Source organism: Erithacus rubecula (genome assembly GCF_903797595.1).
Source record: "Erithacus rubecula genome assembly, chromosome: 17".
In the NCBI taxonomy this organism is placed as follows: domain Eukaryota; kingdom Metazoa; phylum Chordata; class Aves; order Passeriformes; family Muscicapidae; genus Erithacus; species Erithacus rubecula.
Window position 1 is genome coordinate 14,082,987 of NC_136669.1, and position 23,665 is coordinate 14,106,651.

Below are 23,665 nucleotides of genomic sequence, written 5' to 3' on the forward strand. Positions count from 1 at the left end.
GGAAATAAGAGTGCTGAGAGGATATGAGGTGCATTGGTGGTGTAGAGATGCACTGGAGGGATGCAGGGGTGCACAGGGGGAGTAGAGGTGCAGGGGTATGGGAACCACTGCCATGGGGATGCAGAGGAGGGTGTGGGAGCTGTCAGGGTAACCTGGGACCAGTGCAGGGCTATGGCACCCCAAAACTGCTGCTGTCACCTGCAGGAGTGGGGGGACCCTCTAGTGCTGCTGTCCCCCGTGTCCAGGGACACTGCTGGGGTTGGGGGTGCAGGCAGCCCCCCACCCCCGTGCCAGGGGGGTCCGGGACCCAGCAGTGCCACCCTGTCCGCAGCCCCGGGGACTCCCAAAGCCCCTTCCAGGGCCACGAGGGCCTTTGTGCCGTTTTGGGCTCAGAAAGGGGCGTTTCGGACAAAGGAGGGAGCGGAGGCGGCGGTTGGTGCAGCAGTTCCTTCCCGGCCGGTACAAAGGCAAAACAAACCGAAAGCGTGTCCGTGTCCGTGTCCGTGTCCGTGCCCATCCCGTGTCCGTGCCCACGTCCATGCCCACACTCCTCCCGCTGGCGTGGCGCGGGCAATGCCCCGGGGCGGCCACCGAGCCCCTCCCGCGCTGGGCCCCTGGGCACCGCAGCCCCCGCCGGCTCGGTGCCATTCCGGCTCAGCCCAGGGGTCCCCCCGGTCCCCCGCTTCGGGGCGATGGCTTTTCAACTGGAAGAGCGCTGGCAGTGTGTCCTAGGTGCCACCTCCTGTCGTCTCTCTGTGCTGCCGGTGTCGCCGCGGTGGCTCAGACCTGGCCCTGGTCCCCCGGGATGTCCCATCCCAGACGGATGGGTGACTCCTCGGAGTTGGCATCACCCCCACAGCCCCACGGGCTGCAGTGAGGTGCCCAGGGCGGCGGGGGATGCTCGCCAGGAGAGCCCGGCTTGCGGGGCAGGATCCGCGTGGAGGGGCTCGGTGGGGGCTGCCACTTGTCACCGTCCCCCGGGGTACCCCAAACCTGCCGTAGCACGAGACTGAAGCAAGCGAGCATGCGAGGGCGGCGGGCGGGCGGAGAGGGACATCCTATTCACCGGGAGAATGTGCCCCAAAGGCAGGGCTGGGGGCTGGAGGGGACACGCAGCACGGGGGTGGGGGGGTGTGTGAGCTCGGTGACCCGCTCCGGGGGCGTGAGGGGACCCATCCAGCCTCCGCCGCCACCCCAAAATAAGCATCCTCCTCTCGCCCACCCCTGGGAGCATCCTTTGGTCCCCAGGAGCATCCTTGGTGGCGGGGCCGTGTTCCCGCTCGGCACCGGAGCGGGGGGGAGCAGGATGCGGCCGGGGCGGGGGGGGTCACACAGCGTCGCCTTCCCACTTTGGGCTTCCTTGATGTCCGTTGGTCTGTCCGGAAGGGATTGGCAGGACACCGGGAGGAGCACGGGCGATGGCGGCGGCGTGGGGGGAATTTACATGGTACCCGGGGGGGGCTCCGGCCGGGGGCGACGCCTTCCCCCATCTCCCCCCGGAGCCCCGCGTCCCTCGGGGGCGTCGATGCGGGGGATGTCCGGGCTCGGTTGGAATCGGGGGCGTCTCTCGAATCCCCCAGCAGCCGGAGGGAGATGGGGTGGGCGGTGGCGGCCGGGGTGGGCGCGGGAGCGGGCGGCCGGGTCCGGGCTACTCGATCACCATGCAGCACGGGAGGTGCTGGGAGAAGTACTTGAAGAGCTCCGGGGTGGCCCCGGGGCAGTTGGTGAGTTCCAGCTCCTCCAGCTCCTGCAGCTGCACCAGCCCCGACAGCCCCGTGGTGGTCAGCAAGGGGCAGCCTGCAAGGAGACAGGGTGCACTGTCAGCATAGAACACAGCGCCCCTCAAAAATTAGCATCCCAAAATACAGCATCTCAAAGGTACCCAAATCCCAAAACACCAAAATCACCCCAAAAGGAACAAAGGATCAGACCTCAAAATCCCAGCATCTCAAAACTCACCACACCCAAAATAACCAGCACGCTAAAATAAAGTAACCCAAAATCCCCAACACTCAAAAAAAAACCCCATCCAAAATATCAGCATCCAAAAAACCCAGCATTCAAAAATGCACACAAAAATCAGTACCTTAAAGCATCAGCACCCCAAAATACCAAGGCCATCAAAATTAGTGTGCACAAAACCCCATCAGAACCCAGAAAACCAAGCATGCTAAAAAATAGTGCTCCAACACCAGCACCCCAAAAAACAACACCTAAAACACCTGCACCCCAAAGTTAGCCTAAAAAAAGGTATTAAAAAAAAAAAAAAGCACCCCAAAAGAGATTGTCCTCCAGAACAGCTCCTCAAACACCAACACCCTGAAAAACTTGAATCCCAAAAACGTAGCTCCCAAAACACCACCACCTCAGAAAACACAGCATCCCAAGAGCCCAGTTGTGGATCTTTCCACAAAAGCTGGACTTGGTGCATGTGCCTGCTGGCTTGGGGGAATGCTGGCTGTCCCCAGGGCTCTCTGTCCCCATACCCTGTGCCTCCCCAGACCCATTGGGGTCTCTGGTCCCTGGTAGCAGGGTGAGGGTCTCACCTGCCAGCGAGAGGAGGCGCAGGCTGCCCATGCCCAGGAGGTGCTTCAGGCCAAAATCCTGCACCTGGAAAAGAAGATGGGAAGGGGATGAGGAGGACAGTGGGGACAACCACAGCACCAGGGCTCAGCTGAGCTGGGGTAGGGAACTGAGTGCTAGGGCTGGGAACCTGAAGCAGGGTGCAGGATGCTGGGGCAGTGTGCTGGGGCAGGAAACTGTGATGGGATAGGGTGCTGGAGAGGGGAGCTTCAGCAGGATGTGGGATATTGCAGCAGGATGCTGGGGCAGAATTTTGGGTGCAGGGCTGGGGTACTGGGTCTGGGTTGTGCAACAGGGAGCAGGGAGGCAGGGCAGGGAGTCTAGTGCTGCAGCAGGGCACTGGGTCTGGGGTACAGGTGCCAGGGCAAGGATGCAGGGTCAGGGTGCCAGGGCCGAGTCCTGCTGAGCTCACAGGAGCTCTCTGCTTCCTGGCGCTAAATCTTGGGGTCTTCAGCCAGCCCCGGGAGCCCTCTGAGCTCATGGCCCATCCCCGGGGAGGTGCCACCATGCCCTCTCTGCCGTGCTGAGTCAGGACAGGCACAGCTGTGTTCCACACCTACCTGGCAGCACCAGCGCAGGTAGAGGCTCCGCAGGGATGACATGGTGGACAGGTAGCTGAGGCCGGTGTCGGTGATCCGCACGCACCTGCCGGGACACGGGGTGTCAGGGCCAGCTGGTAACCCATGGGTGTCCCCAAACCATGGCCCTCATGCTGCACCCTCTGCTTCCAGCATGGCTCAGCATGGCACGGCTTGGCACGGCATGGTTTGTCATGGGGTGACATGGCACAGCACAGCTCGGTATGGAATGGGATCGCATGGCATGCACGGCATGGCTCAGCATGGTATGGCATGACTTGGCATGGCTTGGCATAGCTTAGCATGGCATGGCATGGCCTGGCATGGCTCAACGTGGCACGGCACGGCTCGGCACAGCCCTTTACCTGTCGAGCACCAGCTCCTCCAGCTTGTGCAGGTCGCAGGCGATGTACTCCAGGGCCATGTCGGTGATGCGGGGGCACCAGGACAGGTCGAGGCTGCGCAGCTTCCTCAGATTCTCGGCCACCAGCTCCACACCATCATCCGTCACCTTGGAGCAGCCCGAGAGGCTGAGGACGCTCAGGTTGGGCAGGCTGTGCACCATGTTGACCACGCCGTGGTTGGTGATCTCCCAGCAGGAGTTGAGGCGCAGGGTGTGGGTGGTGTAGCCCTGCTTGGCGGTGAAGTAGGCGAGCGCCGTGTCCGTCACGTGGTAGGCTTGCAGGTTGAGCTCGGTGAGGTTGGGCAGGAGCTGCGAGATGGCGGCGATGGCGTCGTCGGCCACGTTGATGCAGTCGCTGACGCTCAGCGCCGTGATGCGGGCGTTGAGGCTGGACCACAGCCCGGCCTCCGTGAAGTCGTTGCAGCCTGACAGCTCCAGCCGCACCACGCCCTGCATCTGCTCCAGCATCACCTGCCGAGGGGCAGGGGGTCAGGCCATGCTGGGCACTGCCACCCATCCTTGTATAACCCTGTGTCCCCACCCTGGCTCCCTCTGAGCCCCCTGTGGCTCTTCCTGCTGCTCCCAGTCTTGCCTGGGTCCAGTCTTCTCCCTGGGACCTCCCTGGCATGGGCTCAACGCCTGCCTTAGGACACACCATCTCCAGTGGAGAATGGGAGGGGACAGGCAGGGACCCCTGGGTGCAGCCCCAACACTGTCCCAGGTGCTGCTGGCAGGTCAGGATTGATGCCTGCTCCCAGCACAGGAGCTGCTGGGGTGAGATGTGCCCACGGAGCAGCTGGTGCTGTGTATGGCCTTGGGATCTCAGTAGGAACCTTGCCCAGCCCCCTGAATTGCTCCACCTCTATCTGACCCTCAGCCCCTTGTTGGGGAGCAGGAGTGTCCCATTCCCAGAGCCCTGCTTGTCACCCACTGCCACATCACTGCCCAGCATGGCCACCTCACCTGGCAGCAGGGATGAAGCCCTGACAGCCTCCTGACCCTGCACAGGCTGTACCCATCCCACTGGCAGGGTATCCCAGTCCTGCCAGCACCTGTGGGATGGCCATGCCACCTGCCTGCTCCTTCCCTGTGACCAGTGACAGCTCTGCTCACATGTATGTCCCCAAGGCCACCAAGACTGACCAACCACCAACACACCTCAGCTACCCCGGTCACTTCAGCAGAGTCACCTACCTCCAACCCTGCATCTGTGATGGTCGACCTCTTAAGGCTCATGGACTTGACCCCCTTCTTGGAGAGGGGGTAGTTGTCAATGAACTCACAAATGTCCAGGTCAGAGACTCCCACGAGGCAGAAGCCATCGAAGCCGCGGACGGCAAAGCCCTGCAGGCTGACGAACTCCTTCTCTCCACCAGGCAGGATGTTGTAGAGCTCTTTGGTGTGCAGGACAGGCGTCAAGCCCACCCAGAACTTGGGCTGGTAGAGCACCCGCCGCCATGCCTTGCACACCTGCGCCAGCACGCACTTCTCGCACGCCGAAAAGTACCAGAACAAGCGGTTGAGGATCTTCTCGTCCACCGCCAGCTGCCTCTCCGAGGGCGAGCCCGGCAGCCGCTCCGGGGAGGGCTGCTCCGAGCCTTCGCTGGCGTTCAGTCCCACCAGGGAAGCGCCGGGAGGGGAGGAGACGCTGGCCAGAGTGGCCAAGGAGAGCGGGGAGGCCAGGCTGGGGATGGGCAGGTCGCTGCGGTGGGCTAAGGCCGGGCTGAGGATGGCAGGCACGGAGGAAGGCTGGCACAGGCGGTTTTTCACGGCAGGGGTGCCTTTGGTGATGCTGGCGGAGTCGAGGCCGTTGGGTTGCGTGGGGATCTTCACCAGTCCATTGCGGGGCAAACATGGGGGCTTGGTGTCGCCGTTTCTCGGGTTCGACATCTTCCACGGGTCTCTCTGTAACACAGGGGTGTGGGGTGAGGGGCTTGGGTCTAGTGAGGGTGGCCATGGATGGGGGAGGTGGTGGCACCAGTGAGGGGGGAGGGTCCTGAGGGTCCCTGAGCAGGATGGCACATGGGACCAGGTGGTGCAGGGCTGCCGGGCACAGCCACAGAGGGAACATGTCTGGGACGTAGAGCACGGTCCTCCCATAAGCTGCATGGGCCTGGCGTCCCCCTGTGATGAGGGATGGATGGGGATTTGTCCCTGGACATTCACATCCCTCTCTGAGCCTAGAATCTAACATGGTCAATGGGAGATGGAGAAGGGTCCACAGACTGGATTGGACTGGAAGGGACCTCAAAGCCCATCTCATTCCACATCAATGCCATGGGCAGAGACACCTCCCCCTAGCCCAGATTGCTCCAACCTGGTCTTGGGCACTGCCAGGGATCCAGGGGCACCCTGTGCTAGGGGCTTCCCACCCTCCCAGGGAGCAATTCCTTCCCAACATCCCATCCATCCCTGCCCTCTGGCAGTGGGAAGCCATTCCCTGTGTCCTGTCCCTCCATCCCTTGGCCCCAGTCCCTCTCCAGCTCTCCTGGAGCCCCTTTATGCCCTGGAAGGGGCTCTGAGGTGTCCCTGGAGCCTTCTCTTCTCCAGGCGAGCACCCCCAGCTCTCCCAGCCTGGCTCCAGAGCAGAGGGGCTCCAGCCCCCAGTGCATTTTTTTGGAGAGGAGCAGGCAGAGGCAGAGGAGCAGAGCTGCCTGTGCCCACCATGCCAGCCAAGCACTCAGCAGCCGCCTGTGCCAGCCACGGTGCCGCTGATGCTCGTGGAGCCCTGAGGCAGCCGGGCAGCACCCAGCAAACCAGGCCAATAAATATTGCAGTGGCAGCAAGGGCGGCTTCCCAACGGCCCCACCGCACCCGCCATCCATTATTCAGTGCATTTCCCTCTATAAATATGGAGGTGAATTATTGATGGGGTTCAGCCCCCTCCCCCTGCCCAGTCTGGGCCTGGCTCAGGGCCCTGCCCAACTGCTGCCTGCCCTGCCCGCACCCCCTGTGCCAATGCCATGTCAAGCCCTGCCAAAAAGCTGATCCTGGCAATCCCTGGGATGACAAGGAGCTGAAGCATGGGAATGCAGCTTCCAGTGCATGGAGCAGGGGACAGGGACCTGGCCCTGAAGCCCCAAGGGGTGGTTGGTACATCCATCCATCAGTGAACAGAAAATGAGGACCTTCTTGCCTGCCAGCTCCTCCCAGACCCAAGATTAAAGCAAGGGAATTGTTATAGCTGCTTGATTTGGGATGGAGAAGGTCAAGCCCTGATGGAGATGCACTGAGGGAAGAGTATCCTCGTGCATGGCCAAGCTCTGTGGCCTCTGAGGGTGCTCCATGCAGCCTGGAAGCAGGATGCAGCCTAGACCCTCTGCTGCCCCCAGCCCATCCCTTTCACCCTCACAGCATCCCTGGCCTCATCCAGCTCTCCTGGAGCAGTCAAGGAGGGAGCAACCAATCAAAAAATAGCTCAGAAGTGCAGTCAGTTGCCGATGGCACATCTGGAAAAGCCCACGGGATGCAGGGCACACGGCATCTCCCGAGCACAGTGTTCCCAGCACAGTGGGGCCGTGGGACGGGGCTGGCAGTGCCAGCAGACAGCCCGGCTCGGTGGCAGCGTCCCGGCGAGATGCAGCCTCTGGGGACCAGCCCAGCCCTGTGCAGACAGCCTGGCGCCACTCCCGGCTTGGATCAGCCGCTGCTGCCTCCGCTCACGCTGCCCAACAGCAGAGCTGGGCCGCCCATGCTTGGACATGTGTTAAACTCGCTTGAAAGCAGAAGGGGAGGGGGGAGAAGAGAGAAACTCGAAACCAGCGGCTCGATTCTTGGCAGCAATTAGGGAAGTAAACAGAACGTGCACCGGGGTGTCTCACACAGCCACAGAGCACCAATCCAAAGAAATAATTACCAGGTGGCACGGAGAGGCTGGTGCTGTGGAACCAAGCCCCTGGGCACGTTGGTTGCTCCCAAGAAGAGGACAGGTGGTGGCACAGGGACAGCCCTGGGCCTCGGGAGCCCAAGGGGACAGTCACAGGAGGAGACAGATGATGACAAGTTGCCGGACTCACACGCAGCCAGCAGGAGGTTTTGGCACCACATCCAAGCAGCTCAGTGCTTGGCTGGTCCCCGAGGCCGAGCTCAGGGGAGCTCAGTGGACTCAGCAGCTTTCCCACTCCTGCCTTGGAAAGCTGAGCCAGGTCCCCTCTGCCCAGGGCGCTCAGGCTGCCTGTCCAGAGCACAGAAATCCTGAAACTTGAGTGAGCTGGGAAGTCACTTCAAATAGAAAGATGGACAGAGATTCAAGCCTCTGAGCACAGGAGGATCCAGACAGCTGGGGGAAAGCCAGGCAGGCATTTCTCTCTGAGGAGATGAGCAGGCAAGAATTTGGGTGTTCCTACCACCCCCAGGTGTGGAACTGTGCTTGAGGAAGGACCCCAGTGTGGAGAAGGTGTGCTGGGGCCACGGGCTGGGAAGGGGAGTGGTTCCAATAGCCGCCATCTCTGGCACCAAGGGACAGTGCTGGCATCTGCCCTCCTGTGCCACAGGAAAGCCCCAGCCTGCAGCCAGGCAGCCTCGCAGTTCCTGCAGCCAGGACTGAGTCCACATTGCACACACCCTCCCTGATGTTCCAGCAGCTCCATGAACACCTCCTTATGCTTTTTGGCTACTTCAAAGAGCAAGAGAGCGGAGATTTGTCCTTTTCCCTTCTCCCTGTCATCTCGCTGTTTGCAGAATGCATGACTGGGCCAAGCACACCATCATCACCATCATCAGGATTGTTCAGTGCTCTGTACAACCCTTGCTCTGGGATCCCACAGGAAGGGCCCAGATTTTCAACCCCTCTCTGCCACAGCCCCCCTTTGCTCTCTCATGGGGAGCATCTCCCAGGAGTGGAGAGCCATCTCCCAGCCCAGTGGAAGAAAACCTGACAAAAGCAAAGGTCAAAGTCCTTCAGTCTCCTGAATCCACTCCAGGGTGCACATTTCACAGGATACGTCACTGCCAGAGAAGTCACTCTGTTCAGGAGGGTTTGTCACCCACGGTAAGTGATGATGCAGTGGTGAGGGGCGGATTTGACGCAGGGAGAGAGAAGAAAGCTGGGGTCTAAGAGCCTGTCACCAAAACATTGCACAGACAATGAGGATGCTGGGATGAACAGGATGGAAACTACCCGGAAGACAGAGCTTGTCCAAACTGCTGGCGAGTTTACTATTTCCACGTGGTAGTGACGAGGGATGAGGGCCTTAAGAGTAGGGCAGGGCCATCAATCACCCTGTTAGTGCCTCCCTGCATGGAGATCCCTGGCTCCTGAATCAGACAGTTATCCAGGGATCAGGGCTGAGATCTGGGACAGCAGGGCTTGGAGCCTACAGAGGGCTCCGTGTCAGCTGCACTGGAGGCCACGGGAGATCCCGGACTGGACGGTGTGGGAGTCCCCGGCCCTGTCGGAGTCAGCACCGCGGACAGCGGCAGTGCCGGTCAGCACCATGGGCAGCTGTGCTGTTCAGCACGGTGGGCAGTGACTGTGCTGGTCAGCACCATGGACAGCGGCTGTGCTGGTCAGCACCACGGACAGCACCACGGTCAGCATCACGGACAGTGACTGTGCTGGTCAGCACGGTGGGCAGTGACTGTGCCAGGGTCAGCACCACGGACAGCTGTGCCGGTCAGCACCGCGGCCAGCGACACTCGCAGGGACACCACGCCAGCGTCCCTGCGAGGATCCACCCCTGCCACACCGGGTCCTTGTAAAGAAACCTACACCACCCCTCCAGGGCCCTGCGAACCTCCAGTATTGCTCCAACAGATTCTTGTCAGAGATCCTGCTATAACCCAGCAGGCTCCTGTGTAGGTCTGCTACTGCCCTGCCAGATCCCTGAGAGAACGCATGATTGCCGCACAAACTCCCCGTGAGATCCTGCTGTTCCCTCACCGGGTCCCTGCAGCCCCCGCGCTGCCCCCCAGCTCCCCTCGGAGCTTTGTTATTGCCCTGCCAGGACCCAGGGCTGCTCCGGTGGCAGAGCGGTGCGGCAGCGAGCAGCCCTCACTCCCGGCTGCCGGCACACACTCACGCACTCGCGGGGGTGTGCGGACGGACACACGGACACGCAGGGCCCCGCGGAGGGGGGGTGCCCCGGCTCGCACACGCTCACACTCTGCCGGAGCCGCCGCGTGCACGCGCGCCCGGGGTTGCATCAGCTGAATTCATTAGCCCGTCTATTTTTACTAATGCAGCAAATCAAGTTGCTCTACAGGCGGGGAAAACACACCCGACACGGAGCGCCGTGGCGGAGCACGCAGCCGAGGCTTTTGTCCAGCGCTCCTGAGGGGATGAGCTTCCCGAGGCTGCCGAGGCTCTGCGAGGGGCCCCGGCTCAGCGAGGCTCCTGCCTGGGGGGCAGAACCTGCGATAAACACCTCCCGCTGCAGAGCTCCGTGCCGTGCAGCTGCCTCCTGCTCTGATCCCACCGGGTCGGAACACTGCCAGTTCTGTGAGCAGTGGTTGTGCCACCGCCGACCCCCGAGGCTGGGTCTCTTCAGAGCGCTCGGGTCACCCCAGCAATGCAGAGGAGCCGCTAAAGACTCTGCAGAAGCCACTGGCTCCCCCGGAGATGGAGGAGCAGTGTTTGGGTAGGGAGATGCAGTACCTCTGTGTGTGTGTGTTTACAGCTGGGTTTGAGCTCCCAGGCTCAGCACTCACACAGGTGAGCTGGGAGAGAGGCTCAGAGCACAGCTCCAAGCTCAGTACTGCCTTTTCCTTGCTGCACAGTCCAGGAATGCTCAGTAGGGAAGGGCCTTGCCTCTCTACCTGGCTCTGGAGACCTGCTGCTTGTGTGATGGGAGCTGGGAAACTCCCTCCTGGGGCTGCCCTGAGAGCTCCTGGGGAGACCCAAGGGATGAGAGCAGCTTTCCCATTCCCTTGATGGCTCCCAACGATGCCAAAGATCTCATCTCCCCCTTCCAGTAGGCAAAAAGGCCTAGGAGGGGCTGGGAAGATGACTGCTTTGAGTGCCATTGCTAGGGACTGCTGCTGAATCCACTGCTGGGTCTTGCAGCTCATGGCCAAGCAGCAGAGCTGTCATGGTAGGAACCCCCAGCACTGCAATCTCTCAGGTCCCACAGCCTTCCCAAAGGTCAGGCTCAGGCTTTGCAGGGTCAGCCTCATGCCCAGGGACCCAGGAAAAGCTGGCTGAAGTGCCAGCACCAAGCTCTGCTCAGATCCCCACCACTTTGGGCTTTGCTGAGAGACCAGCTCCTATCTGGGGGAACTGGGGGATGCAGCTCCTGTTCCCCCAGCCCTCAGCATGGAGGCAGAGCTCCAGCCCCAAGCCTGGCCAAGCAAAACTTCCTCACATCAGGGTTCCCTCTGACCACTGAGCCCCTCCTGCAGCAGCTTTCAGCTTCTCTGCTAAACCCCCCAGTATTCCAAAGACAGCAAATTCTGACTTCTCTCCTTTTTCCAGGCAGCCCCTTGTCCTCTTGGGAGGAATCGCCCACCCAAAAGGAGCACGGGAGGGACAGATTCAAGGCAGAGCTGGACCCCTGGTCCCCTCCCCTCCAGCCTCCTCTGGAGATCTTGACTTTCACACCACAGAAGGATGCTCGTGCTTAAGCTTCTCCCTGCTCTCCACTGACCGAGGCAAGAAGAGGGAGCAGCTCCTTGTGTCTTGGATCCTACCCAGCCTGGCCTCCTCTCACTACAAGCCCAGCCAGAGCCCAGTGACAGTTCCCAGTGTGTCCCAGCCCTTCCCTCTGCCCCTCCTGGGCCTAGGAAGGGGTGAAATGCAAGATGCCATGAGGAGCCAGGAGAGCTGTGCTCCAGCACAGGATGTGGATGTGCTCCTCAGGTGCTGCTGGGACAGCAGCAAAACCAAACCCTTCATCCCTTCAGACACAGCCACAGCCACACAAGCACTGATGCCTCTTTGCCCCTGAGCTCAGAGGTCTGAATGGCAGCTGGGGTTGGGGCCAAACAGCTGGGATTGGGGTTGGCAGCTGGGGTTGGGGTCAAGCTGGAGTTGGGGTCAAGCCACAAGCCTTGGCACGAGGCTGGTGGGACACCAGGGCAGGCAGTGTCCACCGTGGCACTCCTTGATGAAGTGAGCTGTGGGTGCCAAATGTCAGCACGGGCTCCAAAAGCCATCAGATGGCTCCTGGAAGCAAAGGCACCATCCTGAGCCTGCTCCTGCTTCCCCTGTGCAAGATCTGGCATGGATCACCCCTCCAGCAGGGAGAAACCCTGGAGAAACAGCTTCTGCTGAACTATGCTCTCCCCAAACACTCTCCTCTTTAACCCTCAGCTCCTCCCGTGAGCCAGCAGCCCCGGAGCACCCAGCACACGTGGCTGGTCCCCGTGGCATGTGGGCAGAGGTTGGAAGGGGGTGGGATGCTGCCAAAGGAGCTCTGCTCGCCCGCGCGCCCAATCCTGCTCCCTCCCACACTGCCAGCACCCACTCGCCTCCCAAATTCCCCTTCCACTCTCTGGGTGCTGCTCGTTCTGGGGAGCAGAAGGAGATGGGAGATGGGGAAACAGCCACAGGCAGGATGATGTGGTTTTGTTGTGGAGCTGCCAGAGCAGGAGCCAGGCACAGCTTAAATCTGCAGAGCAGAGGGGAAGGATCCAACCTCCAAACTCAAAGTGTTCGCATCCACTTGTCCTTCTGACTGGCCACCTCCTCGTGGGACGGTCAACATGGCTGTGACCCCACTGGAGGGGACAAGGGAACCCTTTCCTTGCTCCCACCTTACCCTGGCCCAAGTGAGGGTCACTCCTTCCCCAGGAGCAGGATTTGGGGTGGCATGAGGGTCCCACTGCCAGGAATGCTCATCCTGCTGCTCCCCACTGCCGTGGAGCTGCTGGCACAGGGAGGGGAGCATGCAAAGGGATCGATGTGGGGGAAGCCAGCTCGGGGAAAAATAGATATCTAGCTCATTAAATATGGATGCTTGAGTGAGTCCTCCCCACTCTAAAGCCACCTCCCTCCCTCTTCCTGGTAGCTGGAGTGAAATCAGCACCCAGCTTCCAGAGCAGGGGAGATGCCAGCACGGCACTGTGCTTGCTCTGTGCCCACTGCTCCCAGCCTGAGCCCCTCAGGGGCTGTGCAGGGGCCCCGAGACCTCCCAGACCCTGGGCAGAGGGTGGGCATGGAGAGGGTCTGCCAGGAGCATCCCTGCTGCAGGGACTGCCAGGCTCTGGCCTCCCCTGCCCAGGCACTGCCACATCCCACCAGCACCGGCAGATGCCCAAGAGGCAGAGCCACTTCAGCCCACTGCCCCATGGCACCCCTGCACCTCCACATGGCCAAGATCTTGGAGGTCTCTAGCTGGTTGCTGTGCCTCAGTTTCCCCCAGCTGTGCTCAGCCCCAGTCATTCCAGGGGGTCGAGTCTGCCTGGTTCCCAGCCCACACCTGATCCCTCTGCCCATCCCCAGCCTCCACACCATCAAAACAAACTCCTTGTTCCTATCTTGGACTGATGGGAGATCCATGGCCCCGTACTGGGCTCTGCAGGACCCTGCTGTGGGGCTCAGCCCCTTCGGCCTCATCCCAGCCATCCCTCCATCCCCTGGGTTCTGGGAATGGGGAGAGGCTGCCCCTGTCCCCCCATCCCTTGGCTGGTGTCACCCTGCATCCACAGAAAGCCACACGAAGGTTTTGGAGTGTTTGGATGTTTGAGTGCAGCCTCGGGGATGCCAACGGTGACACCAGGGAGGACAAGAGGAATTTTAGAGGCTGGCAGCAGAGGTGGAAGGGGGCAAACATCAAGCCCACACTGGGGCGACCCTGTCCTTACACCCCCATCCCAGAGTAGCCTTGCATCCCGCGGAATCCACCTGATCCCCTCTTTACCTGCCTTTACCCACCCGGTGATGCTCTTCCATGCTGGGGGGGGGGGGTGGGGAAACATAACACATCACCTCACCCCCCCACATCCACCCCCTCCCCGAACCAAGGGGCCGGAGGGGGCAGCATCACTGGGGCGGGGGAGGGTCACGCCGACCACCATCCTCTGCTGAGCTACCGGGAGGCGGGGGCGGAGGGGGGGCCACCGGACCGGGAGCCCCGGGGCCGGGCCGGCTCCGCCGCCGTTATATAACGCGGCTCCATGATGCGGGATGCAGCTAAGGGTGGTTGCGGTGCCGGTGCCGGTATCGGTACCGGTAGAACGGGCACCAGCACCGACCCCGGCATCGGCACCGACCCTTGCACCGGCTTTGTGTGGTAAAGGGTTTTCCCGAGCGGCTCTTACCTCCAGCCCTGTCTCCCGAAGCTCATGCCATGCCTTGCGCCCGTCTTCTTTCGGTTGCAGCAAAAAATCCCACCAGGAAGAAAACGGCGAATAATCCCCCCAAAAATCCCCGTTGGCAAAGGGGCCGGATCCCGCCCGGCCCCCGCCCCAACCCCGCGAAACAACAGGAAAAATAAGCGGGGAGTGGAGGGGGGGAATAGGGCCGGATCCGGATCCGGGGGGATGGAGAAGGGGGGCCCTGCTGCCAGCCAGCCGCGGGAGCTGGGAGCACACGCACACGCGCGTTTGCACACACGCACACGCGTGTCACAGCGGAGGCTGTTAAAGGGACACGGTCACCGGCAGCGACAGCCGAGCGCGCTGGGAAAGCAGCGGCAGCGGGAGAGGCGAGGTGAGGGTGCGGGACACGGGGAATGGTGCGGGGGGTGCGGGCAGGGCTGGGCTGGCAGCTGGGTGTGCAGGGAGAGAGGGGTGGTGGGTGGGGGAATGCAGGGGTGGAAGGATGGGGGATGGAAGGATGGAGGGGGGATGGAGAGACGGAAGGATCGAAGGAGGGGTGGAAAAATGGAGGGAAGAATGGGGAGATGCAGGGAGGGCTGGAGGGAGGGCTGGAGGGATGGAGAGGCTGAGGGATGGAGGGAAGAACGGAGAGATAAGGATGGAGGGATGAAGAAATGGAGGGAAGATTGGTGACAGGAAAGGATGGAGGGGTGGAGGAAGAAATGGAAGGATGGAAGGATGGATAGAGGGGTTGAGGAAGGGATGGAGGGATGGGGTGAATGGAAAAATGAAGAGAGGGAGGGTTGGAAGGCTGAACAGGGGATGGATGGAAGGCTGGATGGACAGACAGATGCTTGCTCTGGCTCTCTCCCCACCAGGGCATGTCAGGCTGGAGATCCTGGTGCAGATCTTGGTGCAGATCTTGGTGCAAATCCTGCTGCAGACCCTGCTTGCCCCGGCAGCCACCTCAGGCTCTGCTGACAGCCCCTGGGGCACAGCGGTGACATTTGACCCCCTGCCAGCACCCCGGGGTGCAGCAGGCACCCAGCACACTGTGCCCACATGCTGAGGGGAATCACCTGCCCAAGCCATGTCTGGCACTGTGTCCTGCTGGGGATTGTCCCATTGCTGTCCCATTTCCCAGCACCCCTCAGCTCAGCACCCACCCAGCACCCCCAGTTTGGATACAGCTTCACCACTGCTTCCCAAACTGGAAGGAACTGGTCAGCAGCCACGTTTCACCCCATCCCCTCTGCCTTCCCCTGGCATGGCCCCACGAGAGCAGCAGGTCCAGCTCAGCCCAGCTGGCCCTGGGGAGGCTGAGGGAGCTGCTGGATCCAGCGCCTGGCTCCTGCCTCCATAATTTATAAGGCAGGTTGGGTTTCACACTGGCAGCTGGGAGGGGGCTTGGGGGAGGAGACTGTGCACACACTCACACTCACACCCTTATCACACCCTGCCCAGTGGGTGACAAGTGCAGAAGAAGGTGCTGGAGAGGACAGTGACTGCAGGGATGTGTGGATCTGTGGCCTCATCCAGCTGTCCTGTGTTTCCCCATTGCCTGGGGAGCTGCAGGTCCTTTTCCCCACAGTCCTGTGTCCACTCAGCAGTGCCCTGTCCCCTCAGGTCCATGAGGAGCTGTTCCAGGGGAATTCACCAGCAGCAGCCTGGAAGCAGGAGTTGTGCTCCAGCCCTTGGGGACACACTCTGCACCCAGTGCAGGCCAAGTGCCACTGGAGCCCTGGATGTCCCTGATGTCCCTTTGGCTCACCTTGGCCCATTGTCACTAACCCCTGACACCTCCAGGGCTCAGAAGAGACAAGTTGTTGTGGCCCCATGTGCTAGGGACATTTTCATACCAAGAAGGCTGAAAGCTCCTTCAACAGGAGGAGTCCTTGGGCAAGAGGTGACTCCGTGTGTGTGTGTGTGTCCCTGGGAAAGGGGATAGAGCTGGGGTGCCACCAGCCCAGGGGGTACCCACACCCTGGATTCCTGATGTGGGGTGCTGGTCACCCCACTTCTCCCTGCAGCTACAGGTCACCATCACAACCCCTCCTGAGCCCCCCTGGCTCCCCCCTCCACGGGTTCACCCCCCTGAGCGCCAGGAGGATGGTGACCAGTGCCCCCCCTCTGGGGCCAGCAGCCGAGAGCCAAGCGACGTCTCTGCTCCCCTCCCATGGCAGCGGCCCGGGGGTGCCGGGGCTCGCACCCAGCCTGTCCCCGCGGCGCTGGGAGCCCGGGCCCAGCCCTGCCGTGCGGCCGGAGCGCCGCCGGTGCGCCGAGCGGCGGTGGCCGCGCTGGACCGCAGTGCGCCGGGGGCCGTCGCCGCAGCAACCGCCGTCGCCTAGCGCCGCTGTCTCCCGGTAACCCGTCGCCTAGCAATGGGGGATTTTTCACAGCTCGGGATGAAGAGTTGAAAGTTATTTTTAGCCCGGGTTGCGAATCAATAGGCAGCTCCATTCGCTGCCCCGCAGGATGCAGGCGCGGGGGCCCGGCTGCGCCGCGGGAGGGGGGCGGTGATGGGCAGCAGGGGGGGCTGTCCCGCCTGGGGTCACCCCCTGGCACTGCCACGGGGACCCTCGGGGCTCAGCCCCTCTGTGTGACCCCCGGGCTCAGAGCTCCTCCTTGCCGAGGATCTGATTCTCCCTCAGGTTTCCCCCATCCAAGCCACGTGTGGGTGAGGGTGGGTGGGGATGTGGGGACTTCCAGGCTTCTGTGGGGCCCCTCGCAGAGCCATGGGGATGGTCACACTGCTGCAGGGACCATTGGATCCTCTTCTCGCTCTGGGGAACCTCATGTTATTGTGGGGGCTTTCAACCAACCATGAGGACTCTTCTCCAGCTGCTGGGAGCCTCATCCTTTCACAAAAACCTTCTCCACTTGTGTGGACCCACACCTTGCCATGGGATCCACACCTTGCCATAGGATCCACACCTTGCCATGGGATCCACACCTTGCCATAGGATCCACACCCTGCCATAACATCCACACCCTGCCATAGGATCCACACCTTGCCATAGGATCCACACCTTGCCATGGGATCCATACCTTGCCATGGGATCCATACCTTGCCATAAGATCCACACCTTGCCATAAGATCCACACCTGGCCATGGGATCCACACCTTGCCATAGGATCCACACCTTGCTGTAGAATCCACATCCTGCCATAAGAGCCATACCTTTCCATGGGACCCACATCTTGCCATAAGATCCACACCTGGCCATGGGACCCACACCTGGCCATGGGACCCCTCCTTTCCATGTATACCCCTGCTTTGATATGTGGGGCCCATCTTTGCTTTGGGGATCCCCACCTTGCCGTTAGGGACCCTTGCCCTGCCTTGAGGAACTTGAGTCATGCACCCCTCCTGAGCGGCTCCCTGAGCTCCCCAAGCCTTTCCAGGGCACATTCCCACTCTTAGGGACACCAGCCTGGGGATCTGGATGGGAGAGAACACTCAGAGAGGACAGAGCCCGCTGGGTTCCATGGAGAGGAGCTCGGGTTGTCCCTGCACGTCCCCAGGGATGGGCTGGGAGCTGAGCTGTGGCTCCTGAGTTATTTTTTAAAGACAAGGTGGGTGCCTCCCACAGCCGCAGCTCCTTCGGGTGCTCGGCTGGGAGGGAGAGCTCCCCACACAGCCTGGGGGGATAGGAAGCTGGATGGGGACAGGCTGGGGATCCCCAGCCTCTGAGCAGCCCTCCAAGGTTCCAGCTGCCCCAAATCCCCTTTTTGCTTTTCCAGGAGGGTGTTTTGCCCCTGGGCACAGCCTAGGCTGGAGCATCCCTGACCATGCCATCACCCACCCATGGCACAGCGTGGAGGGTGCCCAGAGCCACCCCACAAGGACATTTTGTGGGCAGCATGGATGCCCCAGGGACCTGCCAGAAACTCCCGGCGGGGAGGGAGGAGGGGGGAAGAAAAAACTTTGGGGTGACCCAGCAGAGACAGGATCATCAAATTGCAAAGGAAGCAGCCAGGGCGCTCCTGCCATGGAGCACTGAGTCTGGGACACAGCAATCCTGGATGAGTCAGAGCGGATCCGGAGGGGACATGGAGATGGTCAGGCACAGAAGAACCTGGCTTGTGGGGGAAGGCTGGGAGAGCTGGGGCCATCCAGCCTGGAGGAAACCTTCTGGCATCCTAATGATACTAACGGGATCTTGGAAGAGTGATAGAGAGAGGCTTTCTCCAGGAACTGTAGAGACAGAAGAAGGGGAAGCGTTTTCAGCTGGAAAAGGGGGAGTTTAGACTGGATAAAAGGAGGAAACGCGTTGTGGGGGAGGTGGTGAGAAGCTGGAGGAGCTGTGGGAGCCCAGCGAGGCTGCAGCAGCCCGGCCTGCTGTGAGATGTCCCTGCCCAGGACGGGGAGGCACCGGGTGCTCTCGGCAGGTCCTGCTGGATAAATTGAAGTTCTGCTCCCCTGCGGGACGTTTTTCCCCAGCTGCACCGAACCCTCCCGGGTCCCCTGTCCCGGGGGTGGTGATTCCCCGCCGCCGTGCCCGCGGTCACCAGAGGGCACTGCGAGCCCGAGCATCCCCGAGCGGCCCGAGGGGCTGAGCGGGAGCCCGGAGCTGCTCCGGACCCGCAGCAGGGCCAACGGCTTCGGGAACCCCCCAGTCCTCCCCAGTCCCAAGGGGACAACACCCCTGCGCCAGCCAGGGACAGGGAGGGGGTGGCCAGGGGACACGGCCACGCTGGGGATACAGGCAGGGGACGGCACCAGACGGAGCTCCGGGCACGGCTGGCTTTCCGCTGTGTGCCCAGCGGGGCTCCGAAGGTCTGAGGTGATTGCCGGGTGCTGCGGGAGTTGTGCCCGGTCCTGGCTGAGCTCAGCTGCGGTGGCTGCTCCAAAGGGGCTCCGGGACCCCCCGAAGGCGGGATTGCCCCGTATGGTGCGCAGGGAGGGAGGCCAGCGCTGGTGCTCCAGCTGGAGCCGAGGTTTCTCCAGTAACGCCAGTTAAGGTGGGTCGGGGGCTGTGGAGGGGACGGGGTGCAGCCTCGCCCCGGGGCGCTGGCATCAGGGCAGACACTGCCACGTGCCTGCGGAGATGGTGGCGCCGTGTCCCACCTCCCGGCATCCTGAGGTGTCCCAGGGAATATCCCCACTGGGCCAGGGGACAGCTCCTTGCGTGGGGACACCGGTGCCTGGTGTCACCCTGCCGCTGGTGCCACGCCTCCCCGGTGCCGCCTCGCCCCTGGGCACCAGGCCAAAGCCATTCGTGGGGTCCCTGCCCAGATGCGAGCCCAGCCGGTTCCACTTCCTCACTGTGTCACCGGGTAGCCCTGGGCCCGTGTCCCTCCATGCCGGGGTCACTGTGACCCTCCGCAGCACAGCCAGCCCCTCCACCCAGCCACCCTCTGGCAAGCCCCAGATGGCGAGTGGTGGACTCAGCACGAGGCCAGCGGGCAGAGAGCCCCCCACATCCCGGCCCCCACCGCAGCCCCCCGACATCCCGACATCCCGACCCGCTCCACCTTAACCCACAGCCCCTCCGGCCCCTCATTTTCCACGGATTCCAGCAGCATGACTTCTTTCAGCATCATTTCATGGCCGGAGAGCTGTGAATCCTCCTCTCCCCGCCTGGCTCCCCCCTCCCCTTCCCCCCTTCCCCTTTTTCTTCCCACCATCCCAATTTACAATCCCTCATTTCCATTCCGCTCCACCCTCTGGCCGGGGACTTTGTTCTCGGCCTGTATCATCCCATCCCAATTGTTCCGTGTTTATTTCAAACATTTTGGCGGGCTGTCACTGGATGGAAACTTAATTAATGGTGGGGTCTGTAGTGGTGACACAATAGCGGCTGCGAGGGAGGGGGTGGAAAGAAATTCTCAGGTTTGAAGGGGGGGAATTGGGGGTTCAGATGACCCCCGTTCAGGCCCGGCGCCACGTGCCTGGGCTCCCCGGGTTAGAAAAGTGTCTCGGTGAAGAGGGGGACACTGCTGGTGATGAGGAAAGGTTAAAAGAAGCTTAGGGGGGTGTAACTTTTGGGGTACAGAGTTCTCGGGGGTGTAAACAGGGGGGCTGCAGTCTGGGGTGTGCATACTGTGAGGTGTTCACAGCCTGGGCTGTGTATGGGGTGGGTTGTGCATAAATTGGGGTGTATAGAGCCTGGGGTGCAGAACTCAGGCTGCAGGGAACCCGTGGTGTGTGTAACTCAGGGCTGGGGTGTGTGTAACTCTTGGGGTACACAGTTCTGGAGGGGGGGTAAACTGGGGGGAATGCAATGTGGGGTGTGCAGAGATTGGGGTGTACCCAGCCTGGGGTGCCTGTAGCCCCACATGTGCATGGCTTGGGTTGTAGGTGACTGTGGATGTGCATACCCTGGTGTGTACCTGGCCTGGTGTGTGGGCAGGCCTTGGGGTACACAATTCTGGGGGGATGCATAAACCAGAGAGGTGCAGTCTGGGGTGTTCATAGCCTGGGTTACACCTGTGGCCTGACTATGCATGGCTGGGGTGTCAATAGACACGGCTGGCTGCTGCCTGGGGTCTGTAAATTTGGGGTGTCCTGGCTTGGGGTGTTCCTAGCCAGGGGTGTGAACAGTTTGGGGTGTTCCTAGCCAGGAGTGTGAACAGTTTGGGGTGTTCCTAGCCCGGGTTGTGCACAGTATCGGGTGTTCCCAGTCCGGGCTTCTGTAGCCGCGGCTGTGACCAGCCATGGCCCTACAGAATTCAGGGTGCTCCCCGGGGACGCACATCTGTAACCGGGGGTGCCCCAGCCCTGCTCCGGTCCTGTCCCCGGCTCAGCCGTGTCCCCGCCTGTCGCCCCGTGCCGCGGGGCGCGCAGAAGCCCCGGGGGGCTGCGAGGATGCCGCTGCGGTGGATGCCGGTGCCCCCGGCGGTGGGGAGGGGGCCCTGGGGGCGGGTCCCGTGCCCGCCCCTCCGCCTCCATTGGCGGAAAGTTCGGGGCGCGACGCGGGGTGGCGGCCGCGCTCCCGTCGCCGCCGCCCCGGCCCCGGTGCGGGCAGCGGTGCGGGCAGGGCCGGGCCGGGCCGGGCCGCCCGGGGCCGCCGCGGGCGCGGCCATGTGGGCGCTGCGGGCGCTGTGCCTGGCCGGGCTAGGGGCGGCCATCGGCGGCGGAGCGGCGGATCAGTGCAGCTGGAGGGGCAGGTAGGCACCGGGAGCACCGGGAGCACCGGGAGCACCGGGAGCACTGGCACCGGGAACCCCGCACCGGGAATACCGTACCGGGGCTAGCGCGCCTGGCGGGCGGGGATGGCACACGCGGATCCCCCGATCGCAGCCCCCCAGAGGAGCTCCCGCCGCCCAGGCAGGTTCATGGGGGAGGGGGAGTCTGTTCTCCCCGCCGCCCCCTCCATCCTCAGGGCTGAGCCCCCTCCCGCATCCGTGAGGATGGGATGCTGGGAACCTGCGCCTGCCTCAGTTTCCTCACTCCGGGTTGCGGCTCCCCCCCGTTTTGAGGGATGCTGATCCCCCCCGTGGGGCTCCCCGCATCTCCGGGACCCCTTCCCTGAGCTCCCCCAGCCGTGAAACCCACCCCCATGGTCGGCGGGACCCCCAGCCCGCGGCAGGGCCCGAAGCATCGCCCGAAGGCGCCGGACTCTGAACAAAGAGCCGGGGCCCGCCAGGAGGGTCTGCCCCACGCGGGGGACATGGGGGGACAGGGGGGCCACGCAGCCACTAGCGTCTTCTCGGGGACAAAACTTCTCCCTGACTGTCCCCCTTCCCAGGCCGCCGTCCAGGCGCGTCCCCCCACCAGAGCCGCGGGAAAGAGGCGGCTCCAGCCATCCCGCGGGAGAGTGGGACCCCAGCATCCATTGGGGATCCCCAAAGTGGGAACAGGCGACCCCAGTGTTGGGGGCACTCTGGGGTTGACTTGGGAGCTCACCCTGGGTGCGAACACACTGGATGGGCCTCTGCTGCTGCGCCCCACTCCCCATAGCTCCTCCCAAAAGGTGCTGAGGGACACAAGCACTCCAAAATAATGTTGAACCCCAAGTCTGAATCATTGGGGGTTTGGTGCTGTTCCTGCCTGTGGCCATCCCACACACTTCTGTGGAGGGGCTGTTTGGGATTGCAGGCTGCTGCTGTGCTGGGGACACACGGACTGGGGGACGCGGGGACTGGGGGTCCCTGTCACCTGGGGGTGTCGGCTGACGAGGCGCTGTGCCCCACAGCGGGCTGTCACAGGAGGCTGGCAGCGTGGAGCAGCTGTCTCTGCACTGTGCCGAGGGCTCGCTGGAATGGCTGTACCCCACGGGAGCCCTTCGCCTCCGCCTGGCCCCCCGCCTGCCCCCCACCAGCGCTGCCGTCAGAGGCGGGAGCCCCCCGCACGTCACCGCCTGCATCAAACCCTCCGGCACCTTCCGGGGGGCTCAGCTCTACCTGGAGAGGGAGGGGGTGCTGGAGCTGCTGCTGCCAGAAGCCCCCCGGCCCCGCGCCCGCTGTTTCAGCTGGCTGCCTCAGGAGAAGGTGGCTCTGTTCCTGCAGGCCACCCCGCACCCCGACATCAGTCGCCGCATCGCCGCCTTCCGCTACGAGCTGCGGGGGGACTGGCTGGCCCGGCCGGCGCTGCCTGCCGCCAGCCCCAGCGCTGAAGGTGAGCCTGGCCCTCCTCATTCCCCTTCCCCCGCCCGGTGCCCGCAGGGTGAGAGGGGCTGGCTCGGGGTGTTGTCCCCTGGGTGAGGAGGGGCTGGCTCGCGGTGTTGTCCCCTGGGGCTGACAGGCTGTGCTCTGTCCCGCAGGTGCGTGCCGGCCGTGCAATGACACCGAGATCCTGATGGCCATTTGCACTAGTGACTTTGGTGAGTGTGCACCCGAGAGGGGGAATGGAATCGTGAGTGGCACCGGAACACCTGGCTGGGCTGGGCTGGGCTGGGCTGGGCTGGGCTGGGCTGGGCTGGGCTGGGCTGGGCTGGGGATGGGATGGGATGGGATGGGATGGGATGGGATATGGGAGATGGGAGGTGGGGATGGGGATGGGGATGGGGATAGGATGGGAATGGGAGTAAGGATGGAGATGGGGATGGGGATGGGATTGGAGATGGGGATGGGGCTGGAGGTGGAGGTGGAGATAAAGGTGGGGGCTGGGATGGAGTTGGGGATGGGAACAGGAGTGGGAGTGGGAATGGAGATGAAGATAAGGATGGGGATAGGGACAGGGACTGGGATGGGGATCAGGATGGGCATGGGAACAGAGATGACGGTGGGAATGGTGATGGGAATTTGCACAGGGTCAATAACGGAGATAAGGTTGGAGACAGGGATGGGGACAAGAATGGGGGTGTGGATGGCAATGGGGACAGGGCCACGCTGACACCCTGGCTGCCCTTCCCCGCAGTGATCCGCGGCAGCATCCGCAGCGTCTCCAACGATGCAGAGCTGCAGGAATCCATCATCGGGGTGAGCGCCAGCCGCATCCACCGCCAGAAATTCCCGCTCTTCCAGGCGGGCGGGCGGGCAGGGCGGCCGGTGGGCAGCATCCGCACCCCGCTGCGCTGCGGGGTCAAGCCGGGCCCCGGCACCTTCCTGTTCACGGGGTGGCTGCACTTCGGGGAGGCCTGGCTGAGCTGCGCGCCCCGCTACCGGGACTTCCAGCGCATCTACCGGGGGGCGCAGCGCAGGCGGCAGAACCCCTGCGAGTTCCCCGTGGACTGAGTGGCCCCACGGCACTGCCCGAACCGAGAGCGCCCCGGGAATGCGGGAACGGTGCCCGGAGAGAGCGAGGCACGTCGGGCAGCACCTGCCGGTGGGCTGGGGGGGTCTGGGAAAATCCTGCTGGATGGGAAGGGATTTCCCCAGGGTGCCCAGGGAGCTGCCTGGGTGAGGGGTGCAGCAGCACGGGGTTGGGGCTCCCAGGGAATGGGGTGCTGCATGCTCAGGGGATGCTGTGGGGCACAGTGGGGCTGGCACCAGCGGGCGGCCAGACCCCGGCAGGGCT

The 23,665-nt window shown here is 62.8% G+C and overlaps 3 protein-coding genes across 3 annotated transcripts in view; 2 read left to right on the forward strand and 1 right to left on the reverse strand.

Annotated features, from left to right (window-relative positions):
• Positions 1-536: 536 nt before the first annotated feature.
• FBXL16 (F-box and leucine rich repeat protein 16) lies at positions 537-14,884 on the reverse strand. Its single transcript, XM_079321202.1, has 6 exons — positions 13,762-14,884; positions 4,759-5,469; positions 3,527-4,035; positions 3,144-3,228; positions 2,547-2,610; positions 537-1,797 (listed from the first exon to the last, which is right to left on the reverse strand). The coding sequence occupies exons 2-6, from the start codon at positions 5,452-5,454 to the stop codon at positions 1,649-1,651; spliced, it is 1,503 nt and encodes a 500-aa protein (XP_079177328.1). The 5' UTR covers positions 5,455-5,469; positions 13,762-14,884; the 3' UTR covers positions 537-1,648.
• Positions 14,885-20,744: 5,860 nt separating this feature from the next.
• Positions 20,745-23,388, forward strand: METRN (meteorin, glial cell differentiation regulator). The gene is made up of 4 exons (XM_079321135.1): positions 20,745-20,874; positions 21,903-22,324; positions 22,470-22,529; positions 23,066-23,388. Exons 1-4 carry the CDS (start codon positions 20,789-20,791, stop codon positions 23,380-23,382), a joined length of 885 nt encoding a protein of 294 aa, XP_079177261.1. The 5' UTR covers positions 20,745-20,788; the 3' UTR covers positions 23,383-23,388.
• Positions 20,750-23,665, forward strand: part of SPSB3 (splA/ryanodine receptor domain and SOCS box containing 3) — a 52,013-nt gene continuing 49,097 nt past the window's right edge. Inside the window, exon 1 of the mRNA XM_079321124.1 lies at positions 20,750-20,761. The gene's annotated coding sequence lies outside the window, so the exon portion shown is untranslated. The remainder of the gene's footprint in view (positions 20,762-23,665) is intronic.